This window comes from Rhinolophus ferrumequinum, chromosome 10, assembly GCF_004115265.2.
Source record: "Rhinolophus ferrumequinum isolate MPI-CBG mRhiFer1 chromosome 10, mRhiFer1_v1.p, whole genome shotgun sequence".
In the NCBI taxonomy this organism is placed as follows: Eukaryota; Metazoa; Chordata; class Mammalia; order Chiroptera; family Rhinolophidae; genus Rhinolophus; species Rhinolophus ferrumequinum.
Genome location: NC_046293.1, coordinates 52,695,458 through 52,715,467, shown reverse-complemented (window position 1 = coordinate 52,715,467; position 20,010 = coordinate 52,695,458). Strand labels below are relative to the sequence as shown.

General features: G+C 48.0%; 1 protein-coding gene across 1 annotated transcript; it reads left to right on the top strand.

Annotated features, from left to right (window-relative positions):
- The first annotated feature begins 4,666 nt into the window (after positions 1 to 4,666).
- Positions 4,667 to 15,013, top strand: LOC117028589 (keratin, type II cytoskeletal 73). The gene is made up of 9 exons (XM_033117378.1): positions 4,667 to 5,121; positions 6,650 to 6,864; positions 7,687 to 7,747; positions 8,403 to 8,498; positions 9,244 to 9,408; positions 12,293 to 12,418; positions 12,574 to 12,794; positions 13,746 to 13,780; positions 14,579 to 15,013. Exons 1-9 carry the CDS (start codon positions 4,678 to 4,680, stop codon positions 14,827 to 14,829), a joined length of 1,614 nt encoding a protein of 537 aa, XP_032973269.1. The 5' UTR covers positions 4,667 to 4,677; the 3' UTR covers positions 14,830 to 15,013.
- Positions 15,014 to 20,010: the final 4,997 nt, after the last annotated feature.

Sequence of the window (20,010 nt, the reverse complement as noted above, 5' to 3'; positions counted from 1 at the left end):
TTGACATGGATATAGTCAAGATACAGAAAATTTCCATCACTACAAAGATCCTTCATATCTTTTTATAGATATACCCACTTCCTTCCTGTGACACCTCCTCCTTTACCTCTGGCAACCACTAACCTGTTTTCCATTTTCATATTTCAGGAATGTTATATCAATGGAATCATACAGTATGGAGCCTTTTGTGCCTGGCTCTTTTTCACTCAGCATGATTCTCTGGAGATTCATCCAGGCTGTTGCAGGCATTGATAGCTTGTTCTTTTTCACTGATGAGGATACTCCAGGGCATGGATGTGTCACAGTTTGTCACCCATTGAAGAGCACTGGGGTGTTTGCACTTTTTGGCTATTACAAATAAAGCTGCTATAAATATCCGTGTACAGGTTTTCGTGTGAAAACAAAATTTCATTTCTGTTGGATAAATGCCCAGGTGTGTAATGGCTGGGATGTATGGCAGTTGCATATTTAGTGTTTTAGCAATTGCCAAGCTGTTTTCCAGAGGGGCTGTACAATTTTACACTCCCATTAGCACTGCACGAGGGATTCGGTTTCTCTGAATCCTCCCCAGTGTTTGGTGTTGTCACTGAGTTTTATTTTAGCCATCCTGATAAATGTGTAGCGATTCTCATTGTGGCTTAAACTTGCATTTCCTTAATGGCTAATGACGTTGAAATCTTTTCATGTGTTCAGTTGCCATCTGTATATACTCGTTAATGAAATGTCTCTTCACATGTTTTGCCCATTTTCTAAAGAGATTGCTTGCTCTTTTATTGTTGAGTTTTGAGTGTTCATTATATATTTGAGGTGCAAGTCCTTTGTTGGACATGTGGTTTGCAAATAATTTCTCCCAGTCTGTGGATTGTCTTTTTATCCTCTTAGCAGGGTCTTTTGTAGAGCAAAGTTTTTTTTTATTTTTTTATGTTGACGAAGTCTGATTGATTTTCCTTTTATGGACCATACTTTTGATATCAAGTCAAAGAACTCTTTATTTAAACCTAGACCCGATAGGTTTTTAGCTTACATTTTAGGTGTAAGTCTGTGATCCATTTTGAGTTAATTTTTGTATAAAGTATGACTTAGGTTGAGGTTTTGTTTGTTAAATTTTGGCTTATGGATGTGCAATTGCTCCAACACTATTTGTTGAAAAAGGCCATCTTTCCTCCATTGAATTGCTTTTGATCCTATGTCAAAAATTACTTGGGGTCCATTCATCTATTATTTCTTTTGTTTTTTGTGCATTTGATGTCTTTTATGGGTTGAATTGTATCCTCCAAAAAAGATACGTTGAAGTCTTAACATCCAGTACCTCTGAATATGACCTTACTCGGAAATAAACGTGTTTTAAAAATTCCCCTTGAGACTTCTTTGACCCATTGACTTCCAGTGTGATTCCTTGTGGTCAGAGAATATGGTTTGTATGATTTAAATTCTTTTCAATGTGCTGTGCTTTGTTTTATAGCCCAAGATATAGGCTATCTTGCAATCTGTTCTGTGGGAACTTGAAAAGAACATTGATTCTGCGTTTGCTGGTTATAGTAGTCTATAAATGTCCATTAGATCCTGTTGTTTGATAGCGTTGGTGAGTTCTTTTATGTCTGTGATGATTTTCTCTCTAGTAGCTTTATTCATTGTTGAGAGAGAATATTGAAATCTCTACCTTTACTTGTGTATATGCTCTTTAATGAAATGTCTCTTCATGTTTTGCCCATTTTCTAAAGAGATTGCTTGCTCTTTTATTGTTGAGGTTTGAGTGTTCATTATATATTTTAGATGAAGTCCTTTGTTGGACATGTAGTTTACAAATAATTTCTCCCAGTCTGTGGATTGTCTTTTTATCCTGTTAGCAGGGGCTTTTGTAGAGCAAAGTTTTTTATTTTTTTATTTTGATGAAGGTCTATTTTTCCTTTTAGTTTTCTCAGGTTTTTGCTTCACATATTTTATATTATATAAATATAACATAACATTTGGAGTAGTTTGGCTGGTGTAGAGTGGTTACTATCTAAACGTTTTCTGCCTTGCTGGGCTGCCCCATTCCTCTAGTTTGGCTAGAGAGATTAGACTTTTGTTAGGGCTTTAAAAAATAATCTGTGCGCTTCCAGATTGCTGCTTTTTGGAATATATGAAATAAATAGAAACCCAGGGGACTCACCACTATATCGCTCTTTGGCTCCTGAAGTCCCTGGCTGGTGGTGTGCCTTCTTTTCTCCACCTTTTAGTCTTTGTGCATTTGTTTTATATATAATAGCCGGATTTTCAGTTGTAATAAATAGAAGATTGATGTTCACACCATATTTCCCTTGCTAGTGTAGCGTCATCTTTCAGGATGAGAAATACTATTCTTTCACAACATGATTTTATTGCTCCTGGGGGTGACGGGGGCCTAGACGAAGGCTTATGACAGCACCACCCTTCTGTGGGAAGTGGGTGAAAATTAGTAAGGGTTCAGCTGGCATTGAGTTTCCCCTGGAGAGAGCAGTGGCAGGATGTGAAATGTAAGGGACCCACTATTTGAAAATCCACGTAAGAGAGTTTTAAGGACAGGTATTAAGGACCCTGTCCAGTGGGGAATGACTTCAGGGCTTCCCTACAAGTCTTTTTGTCCTCTTCATGACTCCCTGAGAATCCCTTGCCCCTGTGGGGTAAAGAGAACTAGAGGGAGGATGGGACTTGTCCTCGGAAAACTTTTGGGCTGTTGGGGAAGACTGGCACACACCTAGAATATAGGTAGAAACACCGAATTAGGTCAGAGAAGTTACCATTGGGGAGGCTGGCCAAATAGGAATGGCTGGATTGAGATGTGACCAGAGAAGTTTTCCCAGGGTGCCCTGCGGCAAGGTCACAAGCAGAAAAGGCCAGGATGGGAGAGGGGAAGTGAGGCCATGTGGGGTGAGAGGCTAGCTGCATATTTACACTCACACGCCACACTGCCCTGCGTGTCATCACAGCACGAACACTTGCTCTCAGCCCTTAGGGAATGATTTCAAGGCCTGTGACAGCAGTTTGCACTTTTGCAGAGACACAGATCTGAATCGCGTCTGCCCTGACTCTGGTGTGCTGAAAGGAGTCAAAGGCGGAGTGATCCTGCTGGGACAGTCAGCACTCCCATCACAGCACAGCTTTGTTGCTCCTCACTCGTACTTTACCAAGAAATTGCAAAGGAATACATCGTTTGCGTCTGGTGAAAAAAAGACTGAAAAGATTGTCAAGTGCTATTGCTGGTAGTGAAATTGAGATCATCAAAGAAAATGATTATTCTTAACTAGAAAATAGCGGTTTTGTATAAAAAAAGAAGGGAAGTTTAAGTTTGGCAATTGTTTGGTACAACAGTACTAGAGGCATAAAACTGTTGTATTATAATACATAATACAGAATAGGGCCATAATCTCTGTAGAGAAATAGAAAAGAGGGATTGGCAAGCTGTTCACTCAAGCACTCTGGCTAGTGAAATAATTGCATTTTTATGGAGGAAATTATATACTGTGACTGTGCTTGGGATTTGGGAATTGTGAATACTTTGGTAATGTCAAAGGTTCAATGAAATTCAAGTGTTTGCCCTCCTAGAATTGTGAACTATGCTTCTGTCTTATTACTTTATGACCCCGAGGCCTAGCATAGAACCCAGGACAGAGTGAGCCCTCAACAGAAGTTTGTTCAATGAGTGAATAGATGAATGAATGAGCAGGTGAATGACTGGCTGTTTGGCTGGACAGAAAATAAAGCCCGCATAGCTCTGAATGTGAAGTCAGAAGACCAGCCAGGAGAGTCCTCAAGGTTGGGGCCTAGGTTTTGTTGGGTGTTTACATCTTCTATGATTCATATAGAGAAAGGGCTCATGAAATGTTTACTATATTTAACTACCTGAGCTTCGGTTTTCCCTATTAGAAAATTGTAGATCATCATAGCCCCTCCCCTGGCCAAGTGGACTAAAGGAGCTTCTGTGCGCCGGGAGCTCTTTTAATGCTGTGCTGTACCATGTCAGCCATTGTGAATGGCAGCAATGCCATTATTTCCACGTCAAGGGTGGGAGGGGTGGGAAGGGGCAAGAACAACGTCAGTGTGTGCAGGGCAGCCTAGCCAGCACAGAGGAGTAGGAGACCTGCCAGGGAGGCTGCAGCAGAGGCTGGCAACCAGAGGGCTGGCCTGGGTCCCATGGCGCTGGCCATCACGAGCACTGTCTCCAGGAGCCCTGGGAAGCCGGGCCACAGATTCTCCTCCTAAGCACATACAAGCAGCTCAGCCTGGGTCCCTAAAACAGGTCCAGTTGTGAGCTCTCTCACAGCTGATGCTATCAGTTAAAGGTCTCTCCTCTGCACCCCTGCAAACCTACTCCTTGGGAAAGAGCAACTGAGGCTGTGACCAACCTCCCAGACAAGATCATCCTAGGGATAATTTGGCCAGCCTAATTACCCATGTTTATTAGATAAGACTCAAATTACATGAGAAGGCTTGCAAGCCCATCATTTTTTTTTTTTTTTTGGAGTTTTCAAGTTATTTATCTGATATCTCTGATTTTGCTGGGAGAAAATGATTTCTTGCTCCCAGGCAAACTAAACACACAAATTAGTGCAGTGGCTCCCTCCTGAGCCCTATAAAGGGGGAGCCTAAGATCACAGGCTGGTGAGTTGCATCTCAGCTAAGGGTTAGCCTCTTGTTTCAGTCTCTGGCCTTCTCAGCATGAGCCGCCAATTCACCTACAAGTCAGGAGCTCCCAAAGGGGGCTTCAGCGGCTGCTCCGCCGTGCTCTCCGGGGGCAGCTCGTCCTCCTACCGGGCGGGAGGCAAAGGGCTCAGCGGGGGCTTCGGCAGTCGGAGCCTCTACAGCCTGGGGGGTGCCCGGACCATCTCCTTCAACGTGGCCAGTGGCAGTGGGCGGGCAGGGGGCTATGGGTTTGGCCGGGGCCGGGCCAGCGGTTTTGCTGGCAGCATGTTTGGCAGTGTGGCTCTGGGGCCCGTGTGTCCGTCTGTGTGTCCTCCAGGGGGTATCCACGAGGTCACCATCAACAAGAGCCTCCTGGCCCCCCTCAATGTGGAGCTGGATCCTGAGATCCAGAAAGTGCGCACCCAGGAGCGGGAGCAGATCAAGACCCTCAACAACAAGTTCGCCTCCTTCATCGACAAGGTGAGACTTTCTGGAGAAAGCGGAGCATAGAGCCCCTTCCTTCTTCCACCTTCATGACCCTGGGGGGCTCCCTGCCCGAGGGAGAGGAAAGCAGAACATTTTCCTAGGATGTGGACACAGCCGAGGACAGAGCAGGGATGAACTGGAAAAACCTTGGACATCAGTGCTGAAGGGTCGGGGTGGCTAGCGAGGGGGGAGGAACTAGAGAGCTTAGTCTGGGAGGGTTTCCAGGAGGCAGGGAAAGTGGCAGTGCATGACACTTAGAAGCCAGACAAAAGAGAGGGCCATGGCAGCGTAGGATGTCTGGAATGCTGAAACCCCTCTTCTCCTCTCATGGGACCCAGACCAACTCAAACTCTGGTCAGAAGACAGACTCATAGCCTAGAATACACCCAAAATACAAGGTGAGGCGCACGGGCATCAGCGCTGCCCTGGTGCAGTGGTTCTCAAAAGCGGTCCCTGAACTGGCAGCCTCAGTATCACCTGGACCCTCATTAGAAATGCATGTTCTCAGGCCCCACCTCGTGCCTGCTGAACTCTGGGGGTGGGGCCTGAGAATGTGCATTTGTAACAAGCCCCTAGGGTGATGCTCACGCACACTTGAGTTTGAGAACCACTGAGGCATAAAGGGGTAAGGATGTGTTGGGAAGCGGACTTCCTGAGTTTCGGGGCGCAGGGGAAGCTCACGAGGCAGGACAGTGAGGTAGAGTGTAAAGGCTGAGGAGGAGTTTGCCAGGCGGAGGTGAGGAAAGTCAACCTAGGGAGAAGGAGAAGTTCCCCGCAGCATGAAGGACTTGTCTGGAGAGTGGGGACACCTTGGGTTTGTGCGGGTGTTGGGTGAATGGTGGAACAGGGGCCGCGCACCTGGGGAAGAGTACAAGAAGGCATTTAGATTTGACCTTGTCGGTGATGTGGAACCACGAGAGGGGTTTAAGCAAGGGAATGGTATGACATTTATAGGCTGACACTTGGGAATGCTGGTTCTTCCCCTGGGGTAATGCTCTGAGAACCTGGAGAGTTGGACGTGAAGACAACATAGGAGGGCCTGAGACCCTAGAGCAGCTGAGTGCCAGTCTCTGGCTGGGCTGGGAGAGGCCATGACCAAGGCGACAGAGAGCAGGCAGAGCAAAGGCCAGGCCACCGGGCTCTGAGCAGAGACGCCCACGAGCATGAAAGCCAGTACAAGCCAGTTTGCATGTCTAAGGACTGGCCTTAGATAGCCGGTCTGGGCTGACCACGGACACTGATCCAGGCAGATTTCGACAGGTGCAGAGGAGACAGATGTGGACTAGAGAGAAATGAAAATGTTGAGCCCTCTCCGGCTCCTAGGGGCTGCTCCCAGAAAGAGAACCTCAGTCAGACAAAGGGCCTGGACGGGGAGGGGCATGAATGACATTTCCTAAGGGCTGGGGTTTCCCCTTTAAGCTAATGCAGCGTAAGAGAACATAGGACAGGAAAGGACACCATCCAGGAAAGGAAACCCCACAGCCTCTTTCCATGACTGAGTGTCTGTTGATCTGGGTTCCAGGTGCGGTTCCTGGAGCAGCAGAACCAGGTGCTGGAGACCAAGTGGGAGCTGCTGCAGCAGCTGGACCTGAACAACTGCAAGAACAACCTGGAGCCCGTGTACGAGGGCTACATTAGCACCCTGCGGAAGCAGCTGGAGACGCTGTCTGGGGACAGGGTGAGGCTGGACTCGGAGCTGAGGAACATGCGGGACGTAGTGGAAGATTACAAGAAGAGGTGAGTGGGAACTTGTGCCCAGGCTGAGTCACCTCCTGTGGCTGGCCTTTCCCAGCAGGCACTGGGACATTTGCTTCTGGCCTCAGGAGCACTGAGCTCAGGTGAGGGTGACCCACCCTGAGCTCCTCTGCCTGGGCAAGATGAGGGCCTTCTCCGGGCAGCCAGGCAGGCTAGACCAAGGACAACCGGCCTCTTGGACAGTGGCAGCATTGTCCGGGCAGGTGGCCACCTTCCTCCTGCTCCCCACGTGAGAGAGCACAAATGTGCCCACTCCATAGTCTCTCCGTTCCTAAGCTAGCTCACTTTGCCCCTGAGTTCCAAGGAAACCCCCCAGCAGGGCAGGGAGTTAGCATTTCTGTTGGGCTTCCTCTCTCATTTCCCTCAGGTCCTGGACATTTGGGCCATGCTTCTTTTTCTTTCTTTCCCAGGGGACAGTTCTGGCTTCCTTGGGACTCATGCTTAGGGATAGGGTAGTTATTGGCAGGGGTGTCAGGCAGCTGGGTGACAGGAGAATCATGGCTGAAAGGGGCAGCAACATGGTCCTGTGATTTGGACACTGAGTGGGAGGAAGAAGAACCTATTCACTTCAGGCAGCAGAGGAAATCCAGACCCCAAACCATCCTGTCTCCTGGCCCGGGAGGGGGCTGCTTCAAACCCTGCTCACAATGCTGAACAGATAGGCCTAGTGAATTAGACAGTTTGCAAAGATGTAGAATACTTATTATAAGATAATAAGTAACACAGGCATCTCTTTTCATAATGAGAACACACACACAGACACACACACACCATATGCAGCTCTCTGTGATGCTTTTCCTGCAGGTATGAGGAGGAAATAAATAAGCGAACAACTGCTGAGAATGAATTTGTGGTGCTTAAGAAGGTGAGGAGCGGTTGCGTATCCCTCGGTCACCCGGGGAGTGGAATGTAGAGGGTGGGAGAAAGTAACATGCAAGAGGAGACTGAGGTTTCCATGCAAGGGCCTGGCGCTAAAGTGACAAAGGAGATGGAGGGCTTTGCTGCTTGGGACACCTTGGGACACCTTGACGTTTATCTAGAACATACCACTTTGTCCGTCCCCGTGTTTTGGGTAAGTGGGCAGGAGCCCAGACGTGGATAGTCAATCGTTAGGTCATGCCCACTTTGGCTTGGGAAACACGACGTGCTCTGAGAGGAGCTACAGGTTTACCTTCCAATTCTGCCTGTCTCTGGCAAATCGCTGGGGCTGCCCTCGGCTCTGACTGCTGAACGACCGACGGGGTGGGGAGGACAGGGCTCTCTCCCATACATTCTGTTTGAGAAATAGAGGCAGTAAAAAGATCCTGTCTTTGGATGGGACAGAAGGAGCTCCAGAGGCATGAGGAATTTGTGCAAGGTCTCAGTGAGTCCTGGGTAGAGGTCAGGTTTCTGGGCCCCTGGTCTTGAGTCTGTTCCCTGAGGCAGCTAGCCACAGAGTTGGCACTGGGGTGCCAGTTCCCAGGAGAATACTGCCTGGGGTTGAAGAAGGGGGATGTCATGGGGTCCCTGGATTTCCTTAGGATGTGGATGCGGCTTACATGAGCAAGGTGGAGCTGCAGGCCAAGGTGGACGCCATGGACAGAGAAATCAAGTTCTTCAAGTGTCTGTACGAGGGGGTAAGCCTCCCCCAGCCCCAGCCCCAGCCCCAGCCCTGTCTCTGGAAGGAAGACATGCAAATGAGCAGTTATTTACTCTTCGGTAACTTTAAGAGCCCAGAGAGCTCTAGCATTTGGATGCTGGCAGGTTTGTAAATCAAAGGTGAGAGTGACATCTGTCCTGATGCCTTCAAACGATATATGCCATCAGTCCCAGCCTAGCCTCCAGATGCCCTGCTTTCACATCTTTCAGGAAGCCATGGGAACTTAGGGGGTTCCCAGTGACCTTTAGTGGAGCACATTCTCATTTCTGCCTATTTTCTCTCTGCCGCTTGGAATATTTCCTCAGGTCATTGGCAGGAATCCCCAGGGATGGACATAGTGAGTCCTCAAACCCTTTCTACTGCCTCGGTGACCATCTGGTTCAAGCCCTAGCCTGTTGGCCAAGCACCTGTGGGCTCCTGTGTCCTTAGTGTGTGTTATGTGGTGGCCGAGGTGTTTCCCCTCTACTTTCTCCACTCCTGATGCACCTCAGGTGACAGACGTAAAGGCTGTTCTCTGCCTGGGCTGCATCCAACCCTCTTAGCAGTTTTAGATGTGTTGTTGACACCCTCTGGTGTGGTGAGCTCTATTCTTATAAACTTTGGGGAATATAGCTTCTGTATGTGTGGGAGGATTTTGGGGCTCCCCTGCTGGAACAGGGCCATCACCTTGGCACCTTCCTCTGCTCACAAAAGGCATTTCATGCTTCCTTGTTCCCCTGCAGGAGATCGCTCAGATCCAGTCCCACATCAGTGACACGTCCGTGGTCCTGTCCATGGACAACAACCGGGACCTGGACCTGGACAGCATCATCGCCGAGGTCCGGGCCCAGTACGAGGACATTGCCCTGAAGAGCAAGGCCGAGGCCGAGGCCCTGTACCAGACCAAGGTGAAGCTGTATATCTACCTAGAGTCATGTGTTCCTGGGCCTCTGGTTCAGTCCCATGACCCACCATGGTCCCCACGTTGCCAGGGAGCTTGGCACTGTCCCGGGCTCTAGGGGAACCTTGCAGGGAAGAGAAGATGCAGCTCTGTCTTTAGGGTCCACTTCGACTATGGCTGCCATGGGAGGACACACACAGCTGAGTGCAAATGAATGTGGCACAAACATTATGCAGGGAGACAGGTGAGGGAACTAGGGTCAGGTGGCAGATCAGGAACGACTTCTGGAGGCAGAGTTTTGAACTGTGTCTGGAAGGGTGGGAAGCATGGGTAGTTAGCATCTCAACTCCCTCGTTAATTACAATAAATTAGGGGGTCTCTTCAGTATGATCTGAGATCAGGTAACTCCTACCTTTTCATTCAAGTCCAAATCCAAGAATAAAGGGGGAGTTTGAGTCCCGTAGATCTTAACTCCTCCTAATGGGTTGTGGGTGGGGAAAGGATTCTGTAGATAATGTGGCTTCTCAGCTCTAGATGGCAACTTCCTAATTGTTCCTTGCTGTTTATCAGGCTCCTTCTCAAGGGAAATCCACACTCTTGAGACCTTATCTTGTCCATCCCTCTGCCTCCTTGTTACCCTAGAGACAGAAAGATTTGGCTTCCAGGGATGGGAGGAAGAAAGGCTTTCAAAGCCTAGAAGACAACACAGGCCAGGGCTTCTTGATAAATGTTCCAACTCAAGTTCCCAGTCCCCAAATCCCCCCACATTACTGCTGCCAGCTAGGGACAGGCCTGGATGTGTGGCCTAACCACTCTAGATTGTCAGTGGCCAGTGCTTAACCTCAGGCTCCTTCCAGAAGAATTAAGCAGGTCCGTACAGACACTAGAGATCATTTGCTATTTGGTGTTGTCTGCACCTGCACTTTCCCAGGGAGAGGTAAGCACTCATTAAACAGAATTTTATTAGTGTAGCAACACTATTATGAGGGCCTACTCTGATCACTTCCCTTTTGAAGGTGAAGAAGCCAGGGCTCAGGGAGTTTAATTAACTTGCCAAGATCAGTTAGCCGGTAAGTGATGGAGCTGGATCTGAATCTATGGGACTGACTGCTAATTCCGTGGTGTTTAGACAGAAAATCCGGATAGGACTCTGGTTAAGAAGCATTTATGAGAAGGGCGTGGGGTGGGTGGAGAGCTGACCAGCAGGAATTTGCTTCCCCATTTGCCGCAGAAGAAGATTGCTTGGTGTTAGAAATGGGGGAGCTCGTGCCTCTGTCCCAGTCAGTGTGTGGGGAGGCTTATCATGCTCACACAGCCTTGTAGAGAAGGAAGAGAAGGCCACCTGTCCTGCCCCGTTCATTGTCCCAAGGTTAATATCAAAGGAAAAACACCAGAGCGTAGAAAGAAGCCCCTCATGCCTTTGAGGGACCTGGCATCTCTAAAATGAATCCTGAATCTAGGGCCAGGCTGGGGACAGATATGAGACAAAGCCAACCCTCCAGATAGCAGGGCACAGCCATCAGAGTTCTGAATGTCACATGTTTTTGTGTTTCCCTTAAGTCAAATTCTGGGGTAGAAACGGAATATTCTCTGTTGACTATTCGATGGATAACATCAAAGGCAGGAATAATCCCAAACTAGTAGATGGCCCAAAATCCATAACTAGTGGTATAGCTAAATTTATCCCCACCACAAACACACAAAATGTTCCTCCATGTTTAATAAGACTGCCAAGAGCCTGGGGCCAAGCTGAGTTGTGAAAGAAAGGAAGTCACAGAAATACATGGACAACTCATCAATTCCATTTTTGGTTCATTCCTTCAGCAGATCTCTTTTTTTTCTGTATCTATTTAAATCGAATTTATTGGGATAATATTGGTTAGTAACATTATATAAGTTTCCAGTGTACATTCTCTAATACATCATGTGCATATTGCATTGTGTGTTCACCACCCAAAGTCTACTCTCCTTCTGTCACCGATATCTGTCCCCCTTTACCCTCTACAGCATCTCGCCTCCCTGTTCCCCTCTGATAAACACCATACTATTGTCTGTGTCTATGAGTTTGTTTGTTCCTTTGTTACTTTCTGTTTTTACGTCCCACATATAAGTGAAATCCTGTGGTTCGTGTCCTTCTCCGTCCCATCAGACAGACCTCTTTTGAGCACCGGGCAGGCACTGGGAATTCAAAAATAAAAGAAAGGGTCCCTGCCGTCCAGTCATTCTGAATCTGATTGGAAAGACATAGAAACGTGTGATCACAGCACAGTGCGGTGAGACCTATGGACTGTTGTGCCTGGGATTATGGGAACAGAAGTGCACCCCATTAGGGTATCAGGGAAAGCTCCCTGGAGGAAGTGACTGAGCTGGGTTGGAGCCAGCTATGGAACAAGGAAGGATGAATGGGGTAGGGTTTTCCAGGTGGAGGGAGAGGCTCATTCAAAGACTCAGAGAACTGAGAGCATGTGGGACATTTAGGGAACGTGGAACTGTTCGCACAGGTGGAGAGCCAGGTAGGTGATGGGCCGGGGCAGTGAGAAAGGAGTCTGGGGAGGCTGGTGGATGCCCGATCTCAAAGCACCTTGACTTTGAAGGGCTATAAGAAGAGGAGAACCATAACTGGAGTTGTGTGTTATAAAGTTGCAATGTAGAGAGCAGGGGACTTTCAATAATTCTTATGGTCAAATCTAACCATCAGTGAGATCAACTGTGCTTAAGGCAAATAAAGAAACCCAATGAACAGACGGTTGAGTGGGAGGCGATTGGTAGACCTGGTCAAGTTGGGAACCCATTCCCCACCTCTACCATACCCCCAGCCAAAGGCACAGTCTACCAGGGGGAGGTCAGCCAGGCCCTAAGTCGAGGCCTCTGCTTTGGGCCCTCTCCCCCAGTTCCAGGAGCTCCAGCTGGCTGCCGGTCGGCATGGGGATGACCTCAAACACACCAAGAACGAGATCTCAGAGCTGACTCGGCTCATCCAAAGGCTGCGCTCAGAGATTGAGAGTGTGAAGAAGCAGGTGAAGGGGCTTTGGGGGATCCTGGCTCACTCCCATGCTTTGCTCTAGGAAGTGGGGCAGGGCAGAAGAGGGTTGAACTGCAGTGAGTGCATGACGGGTGAAGTGAGGCTCAGGGTGCCTTAGAACTCAGGGGGATGCTACCTCCTGGCCCTCAGTGCACCAACCTGGAGACGGCCATTGCCGATGCCGAGCAGCGGGGCGACTGTGCCCTGAAGGACGCCCGGGCCAAGCTGGACGAGCTGGAGGCCGCCCTGCACCAGGCCAAGGAAGAGCTGGCCCGGATGCTGCGTGAGTACCAGGAGCTCATGAGCACGAAGCTGGCCCTGGACGTGGAGATCGCCACCTACCGCAAGCTGCTGGAGGGCGAGGAGTGCAGGTGGGTGATGGGAGGGGTCTTAGAATGCTAGAGCTGGAAGAACATCTGCAATCCTCTGATTCAGTTTCCCAGAGTGTGGAGGGCAGGCTGCTGGAGGTGCTTTTCAGGTCACTCATGAACATAGCCTTAAATAGCATCTGGTCAGGTAATGAGACAGTTTCCTTTACAGTTCTCCTTCCAGTCCTCAGACTAAGGCAGACAGTAAGTCTCAGCGTGGTGCTATTACGCCTTTAACACTGCCCTGACACTTGCAAACATCCCTATTAATAAAGAGATACAGATCCCAGGTTGGAGTCTCTGGGCAGATAATAATATCGAGTCAAAAAATTTTTTTTAAAAATTATTTTTATTATATTTCTTTTTACTGCCTCTGTTTTGTTCCATTTTGGTCACATGGTTCTGGTTTTCTATTTGCCCTGGCATATAAAACTTCCTTTTAAGAGAAATGCATTTTTTGTAATAAAAGGGAGAGTCGATGAAAAATACTAACTCTGTAACAGTATGAGTTGTTTGTGGTCATAGCAACACCTGGGAGGGTGGTACCTGAAGCACTGCCCTTTGAAAAAACTCCGTAGCACGGATTTATACATGAGACCGGAGAGAAGTTACCGCTCCTACAATCATACAGTTAGTCACACGAGTGGCAAGTTCTGATGCTCGTATTTCCGCATGTGGGCTCATTCAGATGGTAGCCTCTCAGGAACGAAGTGGGCTAAGGAGGAACTCAGCAGGAGAGACTCTGGAGGTGGTGTGGCTGGGGGGCCAAGGTTGCAAGTTGACACATCTCTGAAGTGGGGAGAGTAGACAGGAGAAACGGATGTGCTTAGAGACACACACGTGCAGTTTATGCCATCGGGACACGAGCTAGTCTGGCTGAAAATTTCAGCCTGTGGTGGGGGTAACGCAAATTCCATGTGATGGAGCGTCACCTGTGCTTTTCTCTCCGTACAGGATGTCTGGAGAATACACCAACTCGGTCAGCATTTGTGAGTATTTCATACCTCTAAGGGAATACTTTCAGTCTGTTAACAAACACAAAGTGGATGCCTGCCACTGGGCCCCGATGCGGCAGCTTGGCCCCTGCCTGGCAGACCTCCATCGTGGTAATTGCCTCCCTTGCTGAGACCTGCTGTCCCTTCCCTCCTGGAGTCAGCTCTCCGTCACATTCTGACACTTCACACTGGCCCCTTCCCTGATCGCTCTCCCATGCTGGGATGAAATTCTCAGCCCCACCCTCTTCTGTCACCTCCACCTGGCTTTCCTGCAAGATGCATGCCTGGAAGCCATGAGCAGGAAGAACTGTACCTACTCACTGAGAGTAGACACTGGCACAGACACGCCGTGCACAGCCAGTTTTAATGCTGAACCCACAGGGTTCAGCTTGGTCTCCGTCTAAGATAGACGAGCAAAAACTCCCCTAAATCAACCAGTCAAGAAATCGTTAGGAAAAAACTGAGAATGTGTTCTAAAGTTAAATTCAAGACTTGTTGGCTTATATGATGTGTGGGCACCATCTGTTTTTCAGGGGGAGTCCCCGCTACTTCTATTTGTTGAAAGAATGAGAAAGTGCCTGATTGTGGGGTTCTGTGGGATCTGGGCTATTTCTCCTGGTGCTTGAACTGCTCAGAAATTGAGCACGTGTCATTCAACTGAAGTCCACAGTTGATGTGAAGTATTTGCTAAAGGAAGAGACATTTTAGTTGGGCCTGGGAGGTTGAAGGGGACTTAGGGTCACCCCTGTCCTGGGACACACGCTTTATCATTCCTCTCTCCATCCTCCACAGCTGTCATCAGCAGCTCCACGGCTGGGACTGCGGGCACAGGGGCCGGCTTTGGGTTCAGTGGTGCTGGCACCTATGGCTACCGGCCCAGCTCTGTTGGCTATGGCATGCTGTCTGGGGGCTGTGTCACTGGCAGTGGGAACTGCAGCCCTCGCGGGGAGACCAAAACCAAGCTGGGGAGCGGAAGTGAATTTAAGGACGCTCCAGGGAAGACCTCAGCTCTGAGCTCCCCCACCAAGAAAACCATAAGATAAAGTGAAAGACAGCTGTCTGCCTTGCCCTGGTTTCCTTTGGACTCCCTTCTCCAGGAAATTCCTCTTGTCACATTTGTCACTGTCTCCTTCTCGGTTTTCTTTGCCACTGCCATCCCCTCTCTTCCACCTCTCTGACTTACTCTGTCTTAATGTAGAATCAGGATTCTAGTCCGTCCTTCTGCCTTATAGGAGAAGGTTTTCTCTCAAGGGTAACCCCAATCCTCCTGCTGCCCCTTTCATGCCCTGGTTTAGGGAGTTATTTGGCCATGTGTTCACGGATACGTGAGATTACAGGCCCACTGATAGGTCTGTAAGAACTTCTCCTGTGAGAGCAACACCAGCTCAGGTGAAACACCTGGTTATAGGTTGTACCTTGCATGGTCCCTGCAGGTTATATAGCTGGGAGCTCCCCTACAGGCTGGTCCTATCGATGACGGAATTTATGCTTTCAATGTTCTGTCTATGTTGTTGTTTTCGTTCATGCCTCACTTCCCTGCTTCTTGTGTATCACCAATAAACTGATAAAACTCATGCACGATCAGGCTGGTTCTCTCTTCCAAGGGAATCCTCATCTCAGGCTACCTCTCTTCTGTATGTGGAGGTCACTGAGCTGGAACCTGGGATATTGGAGGTCCGGTGTGTTCCAGAGAGCCCCCGAGTAGCCTTAGATCTGAGTGAAAAAGATCCTTGCACACCTGTAGGATCCCATCGTCACCTCCAGTAGGTTTTGTGATACTCAGGATTGATCTCTGTTCCCCCATCCCCAGCAGATGCACCTTCTAAATCATGCTTTTCTCAGGCCAACGCTCCAGTGAATGGTCCATCTTTAAGAATATTCAGATTATCAGCATGGAGAGGGAGCCAACACTTGTCTCATGGCAAGATTTAAAATTGGTCAAGAGGCAGCAGAAGGCAATTCCAGAAAGCCTGGGATTTGAGTGAGGCTGTTCCCAGTTCTCTGGGAAAAGGCCAAAGGTAGATTCTCTTTAAAGGAAAGACTCATGTTCTCTTGGTCCTTGGAGAAGTGTTGCTGGTTTGAGTCTGGATGTGAAAGTATATGTGTATGAGTTGTGTTTAAATATGGGACCACCTCTGTTACACACACAGCTTCCAAAACATTCTGTGCTCAGAGATTTCTCTTAGGTCCCCAGGTCATGATGATGCTGTCAGGATGCAACCAGATACCAAGAGCAAGTGAGAGGCTGGCAAACATTCAGGCCGGGGCTCATAGGGACACCTGAACAGGGTCGCTGGGAGTGCAGAGAAAGTCCTAGAGTTCAAATCAGTAGCTTTGAATTTAGATTCAGACTCTGCAACTTGGGGATCATGAGCACAGCTCTCAAATCTTTTGATCCTCAGTCCTTTAGCTATAAAACAGGCAGAATAATACCCCGATTGTTGCTAGGCTAAAGTGAGACAACACGAGGATGTCTTGTGCAATGCCTGGTACAAAATTCATGCTTAATAAAGGTTCATGGAAATAGAATCTTGTCTTCCCTCTTTTTGGTTCAAAATTGGACTTCATCCGCTCACCGAAAGAGGTATTTAGCTGCTGGCAGAGCAAGTCACAAAATCCAAATGTTAAAGAGACCACCTTATAAATTATATGCGTTTGTTCATTGCCCAAAGGAGAACTGGCTGGCAGAAAAACTACTCTCAGGGAACACATTACTGGGGCCAGTGAAGAAATTGCTGTCAGTTCAATGAATGTTATTATTATCTATCACATACCTGGCATGCTGAGGCTACAGTGATATATAAACCTCATCTATGCCCTTAATGGAGACATAACCATAAAATACAAAACTGCTGCAACGTGAGATGTTGGCAACAAAAGATATTGAGACAACAGACAGGAGAGTGAGGGAACTTCAGGGAGTTTCCAGAAGCCTGACAGGGGAGGCAACATGTGCAGAGCTTCCCGAGGATGGAGTTTACTAGGTAGACAAGAGGAGGGAATGAGCTTCGTAGCCAGAGGCACTAACATGGTGACAATAGGTGTTATTGCTGGGGTGAGAGGTGGAAAGCTGAGGAGGTACAGTGAGTGGAGATGGAGGATGCCGTGGAACCTGGAGCTGGGGAGGCAGGCAGCAACCACATCAGAGAGGCCCTTTCAAAGCTGCTAAGGAGCTGGGATTTAAGGCTGTAGAGCTTGTGGGAGAAGCTAGTACCTTGGGCACCAGATGGACCCAGGTTTGAGTTCTCCTTGGCCACTTACTCTGTGACTTAGGCAAGATACGCCTGCTCCGTGAGCCTCGGTTCCCTCACCTGTAAAAAGGGGTTAACGACAGTAGTTCCTCATGGAGCTGTCATGAGAATAAATGGAGTGAAAGAATGTATAAAACTTATTTAATTCAGTGACCGGCACATCGTATGCTATTAAACCATCGTCACTATCATCACTCTCAGTATTACTAGGATAGACCAGTCTTTTTTTTTTTTTTTTTTAAGATTTTATTGGGAAGGGGAACAGGACTTTATTGGGGAACAGTGTGTACTTCCAGGCCTTTTTTCCAAGTCAAGTTGTTGTCCTTTCAGTCTTAGTTGAGGAGGGCGCAGCTCAGCTCCAGGTCCAGTTGCCCTTGTTAGTTGCAGGGGGCGCAGCCCACCGTCCCTTGCGGGACTGGAGAAATCGAACCGGCAACCTTGTGGTTGAGAGCCCACTGGCCCATGTGGGAATAGAACCGGCAGCCTTTGGAGTTAGGAGCACGGAGCTCCAACCTCCTGAGCCACCAGGCCGGCCCCTAGACTAGTCTTCTAGACTAGTGAGAAGGGAAGTAGGGAAGGTTTAATAGTGATCAGAAGATTATTTGATGAACAGGAATTAAAGATCAAGAGAATTGGCTATTAAGAGATATTGCTACCATCCAACTCTTCATGCTTGGATTCAGGTAATTAACACTGAGTGCCTCAATGGACAAACACTGAAATCTCAGTGGCTTAATCTAACACAAAAGAGGTTTATTTCTCATTCACAGTCCGAGGCAGGTTGGGGCAGCTCTCCTACATGGTTCTCCCAGGGAGCATCTCAGGGACCGAGGTTCTTCTGTCTTAAAGCCCTGCCACACGGCAAACGTGACTTGCAAGGTTACTGGGACAGGGGAAAAGAGACGGAGGAGACACATGGACTATTAACTGCTGCACCCTAGAAGTGACACACTTGAATGCCACTTGCATTTAACTGGCCAACACGGCCCCAAAGCCCCACTAAATCCCAAAGGTGGCTGAGAAATGAGGAGGAGAGTGAGGACACTTGGTGAGCACCAGCAGTCTCACAACCTTCCTATCAGCAGTCTCATAACCTTCCTCCTCAGGGTAGATACTGACATTGGTCCCAGCCTGAGAAATCTTTCTCCTTTGAGCCGTACTGGGATGATGCTCTCCAGCCCAGACAAATACGCTCTCTTTGGTTTTGACAATGTAACCCTGGGCATATTGCCATAAACCAGATCAGGCTGCACTTATTGTACTTAAATCTCCTTCGTGTTTTTAGGAGATGTAAGCATGTTCGAATTTGGGGAATTCAAAATTGATTTAATTGTGACTGGAGATAACTTGTTCAGTGCTTCTTAAAGTATATTCCTTAAAATCCTGGTTCCTATAAGATGTTATTTGGCCAAAGAGAGGGTTCTATGGTCAAAAACAGGTTTGGAAAACACTGAGGTTTTTTGACATAAAAAATACTTTATTTCTGATACTAAATCAGCCTTCCTCCCTTTTCTTTAGATTTTTTTTTAAATAAGTCATTTATAAATATATGCTCATATTAGAAAATTCAAAAATATTAAAAAGTAGAAAAAAATAAACCTTATTCATAATCCCACTTCCCAGAAACTCTGTGTGGAAAACACTGAGTTGGGCATCACCCTTTGGTGCAGCAGAAAGCATTAAGCTTATTAATGGATCTAAAGTCTGGGAATAAATTGGCTGCTTAACCTTATTTTTTTTTAAATCTATCATGAAGTCCATCCCCACACATTTTTCCTACACGATACATAATAATTTCTCAAGAACTAGTGTTGCAGGGCCAAAGAGACCCAGTGTAATCGGCGACACATTTGCAAATCCTTGAGTTCTGGTGTCAGAGGACGATGTTTCTGCCCTCGTCTACCAATCTAGGAGTTGTTTTCACCCAGAACTAATGGCAGAGGTGGCCACCAGCGCCCGGGGTGACACAGTAAGCTGCTGTCAGAGGCACATACAATGAGAACCCCTCCTCCCGGGCCTTAGCCACCTTTTGATCTGCCCACATGCCCACACATCTGATGCTTCTGAAACCTGGATGTGTCACTTCTGTCTCTGAATAATCTGTGAGAAAGGTGAGCCCAGGGGTTGAGGAATTCCTGATTCATCCAGTCAGTCAGCTCCTCATGGGAAGATAAAGAAAGGTCACCTTATCTGTTTCCTAACCCTGGGCAGAAGTGGCGCGGTTCCCGAGGCATGGGTATCTCAGCTTCTTAGAAAGTTTCCAGAAAAAAGATTTCAGAGGCTCACTTTTGACAGCCAATCCTGTGTAAGTTTCTCCAATTTAAATCCTTATCTTACTTTTCTATTATCAATGACCAGAATTAATCAACTCTTTCTTGTGTTTGCAGAAAAAGAAACAAAAACAAAAACAAAAAACTGTCAAATTATACGGCGAGAGGAGAAATCTCATGAAATAATGGAAACAACCTTTTTGAAACAAGTTTCTTGAAGGGTCTGCTAGCCACCCAGCCATCGTGACATTGCCCTTCTCCTCTTCAGAGGGAAAGGACTGTAACATCTCAGGCAGCACCGAGAGCCCACCCTCTTCTCCATGCAGGCAGGGCACCCCAGACTCGTCTGCCAGCTCATTTGTGGCTGGCGCCATCTCTATCACTCACCAATGCCCCCAGAGCCTTGTTCCCTGTGGGGTAAACACCTTGGTTGTTATTATGCTCTGTGATTGGTTTCTTGGAGGCTGTGTCAGCCAATTATCCCAGGTACCATCTGGCCACACCATGAAGGCCCCAAGGGGAGTCCCGGCTCTAGGGGATAACTGAGGGCACAGCAATGAACCTTGTCCTAAGCACCGATCTGTTTCATATTTGTTCTAAATGTTCTTGGTACCAAGGCCTGGTTGAACATAGGGGAGCAAAGGAGGGAAGAGTTAATCCAGGGGGACCTGTCAATCTGTTGGGGGACATAGAATACATACTC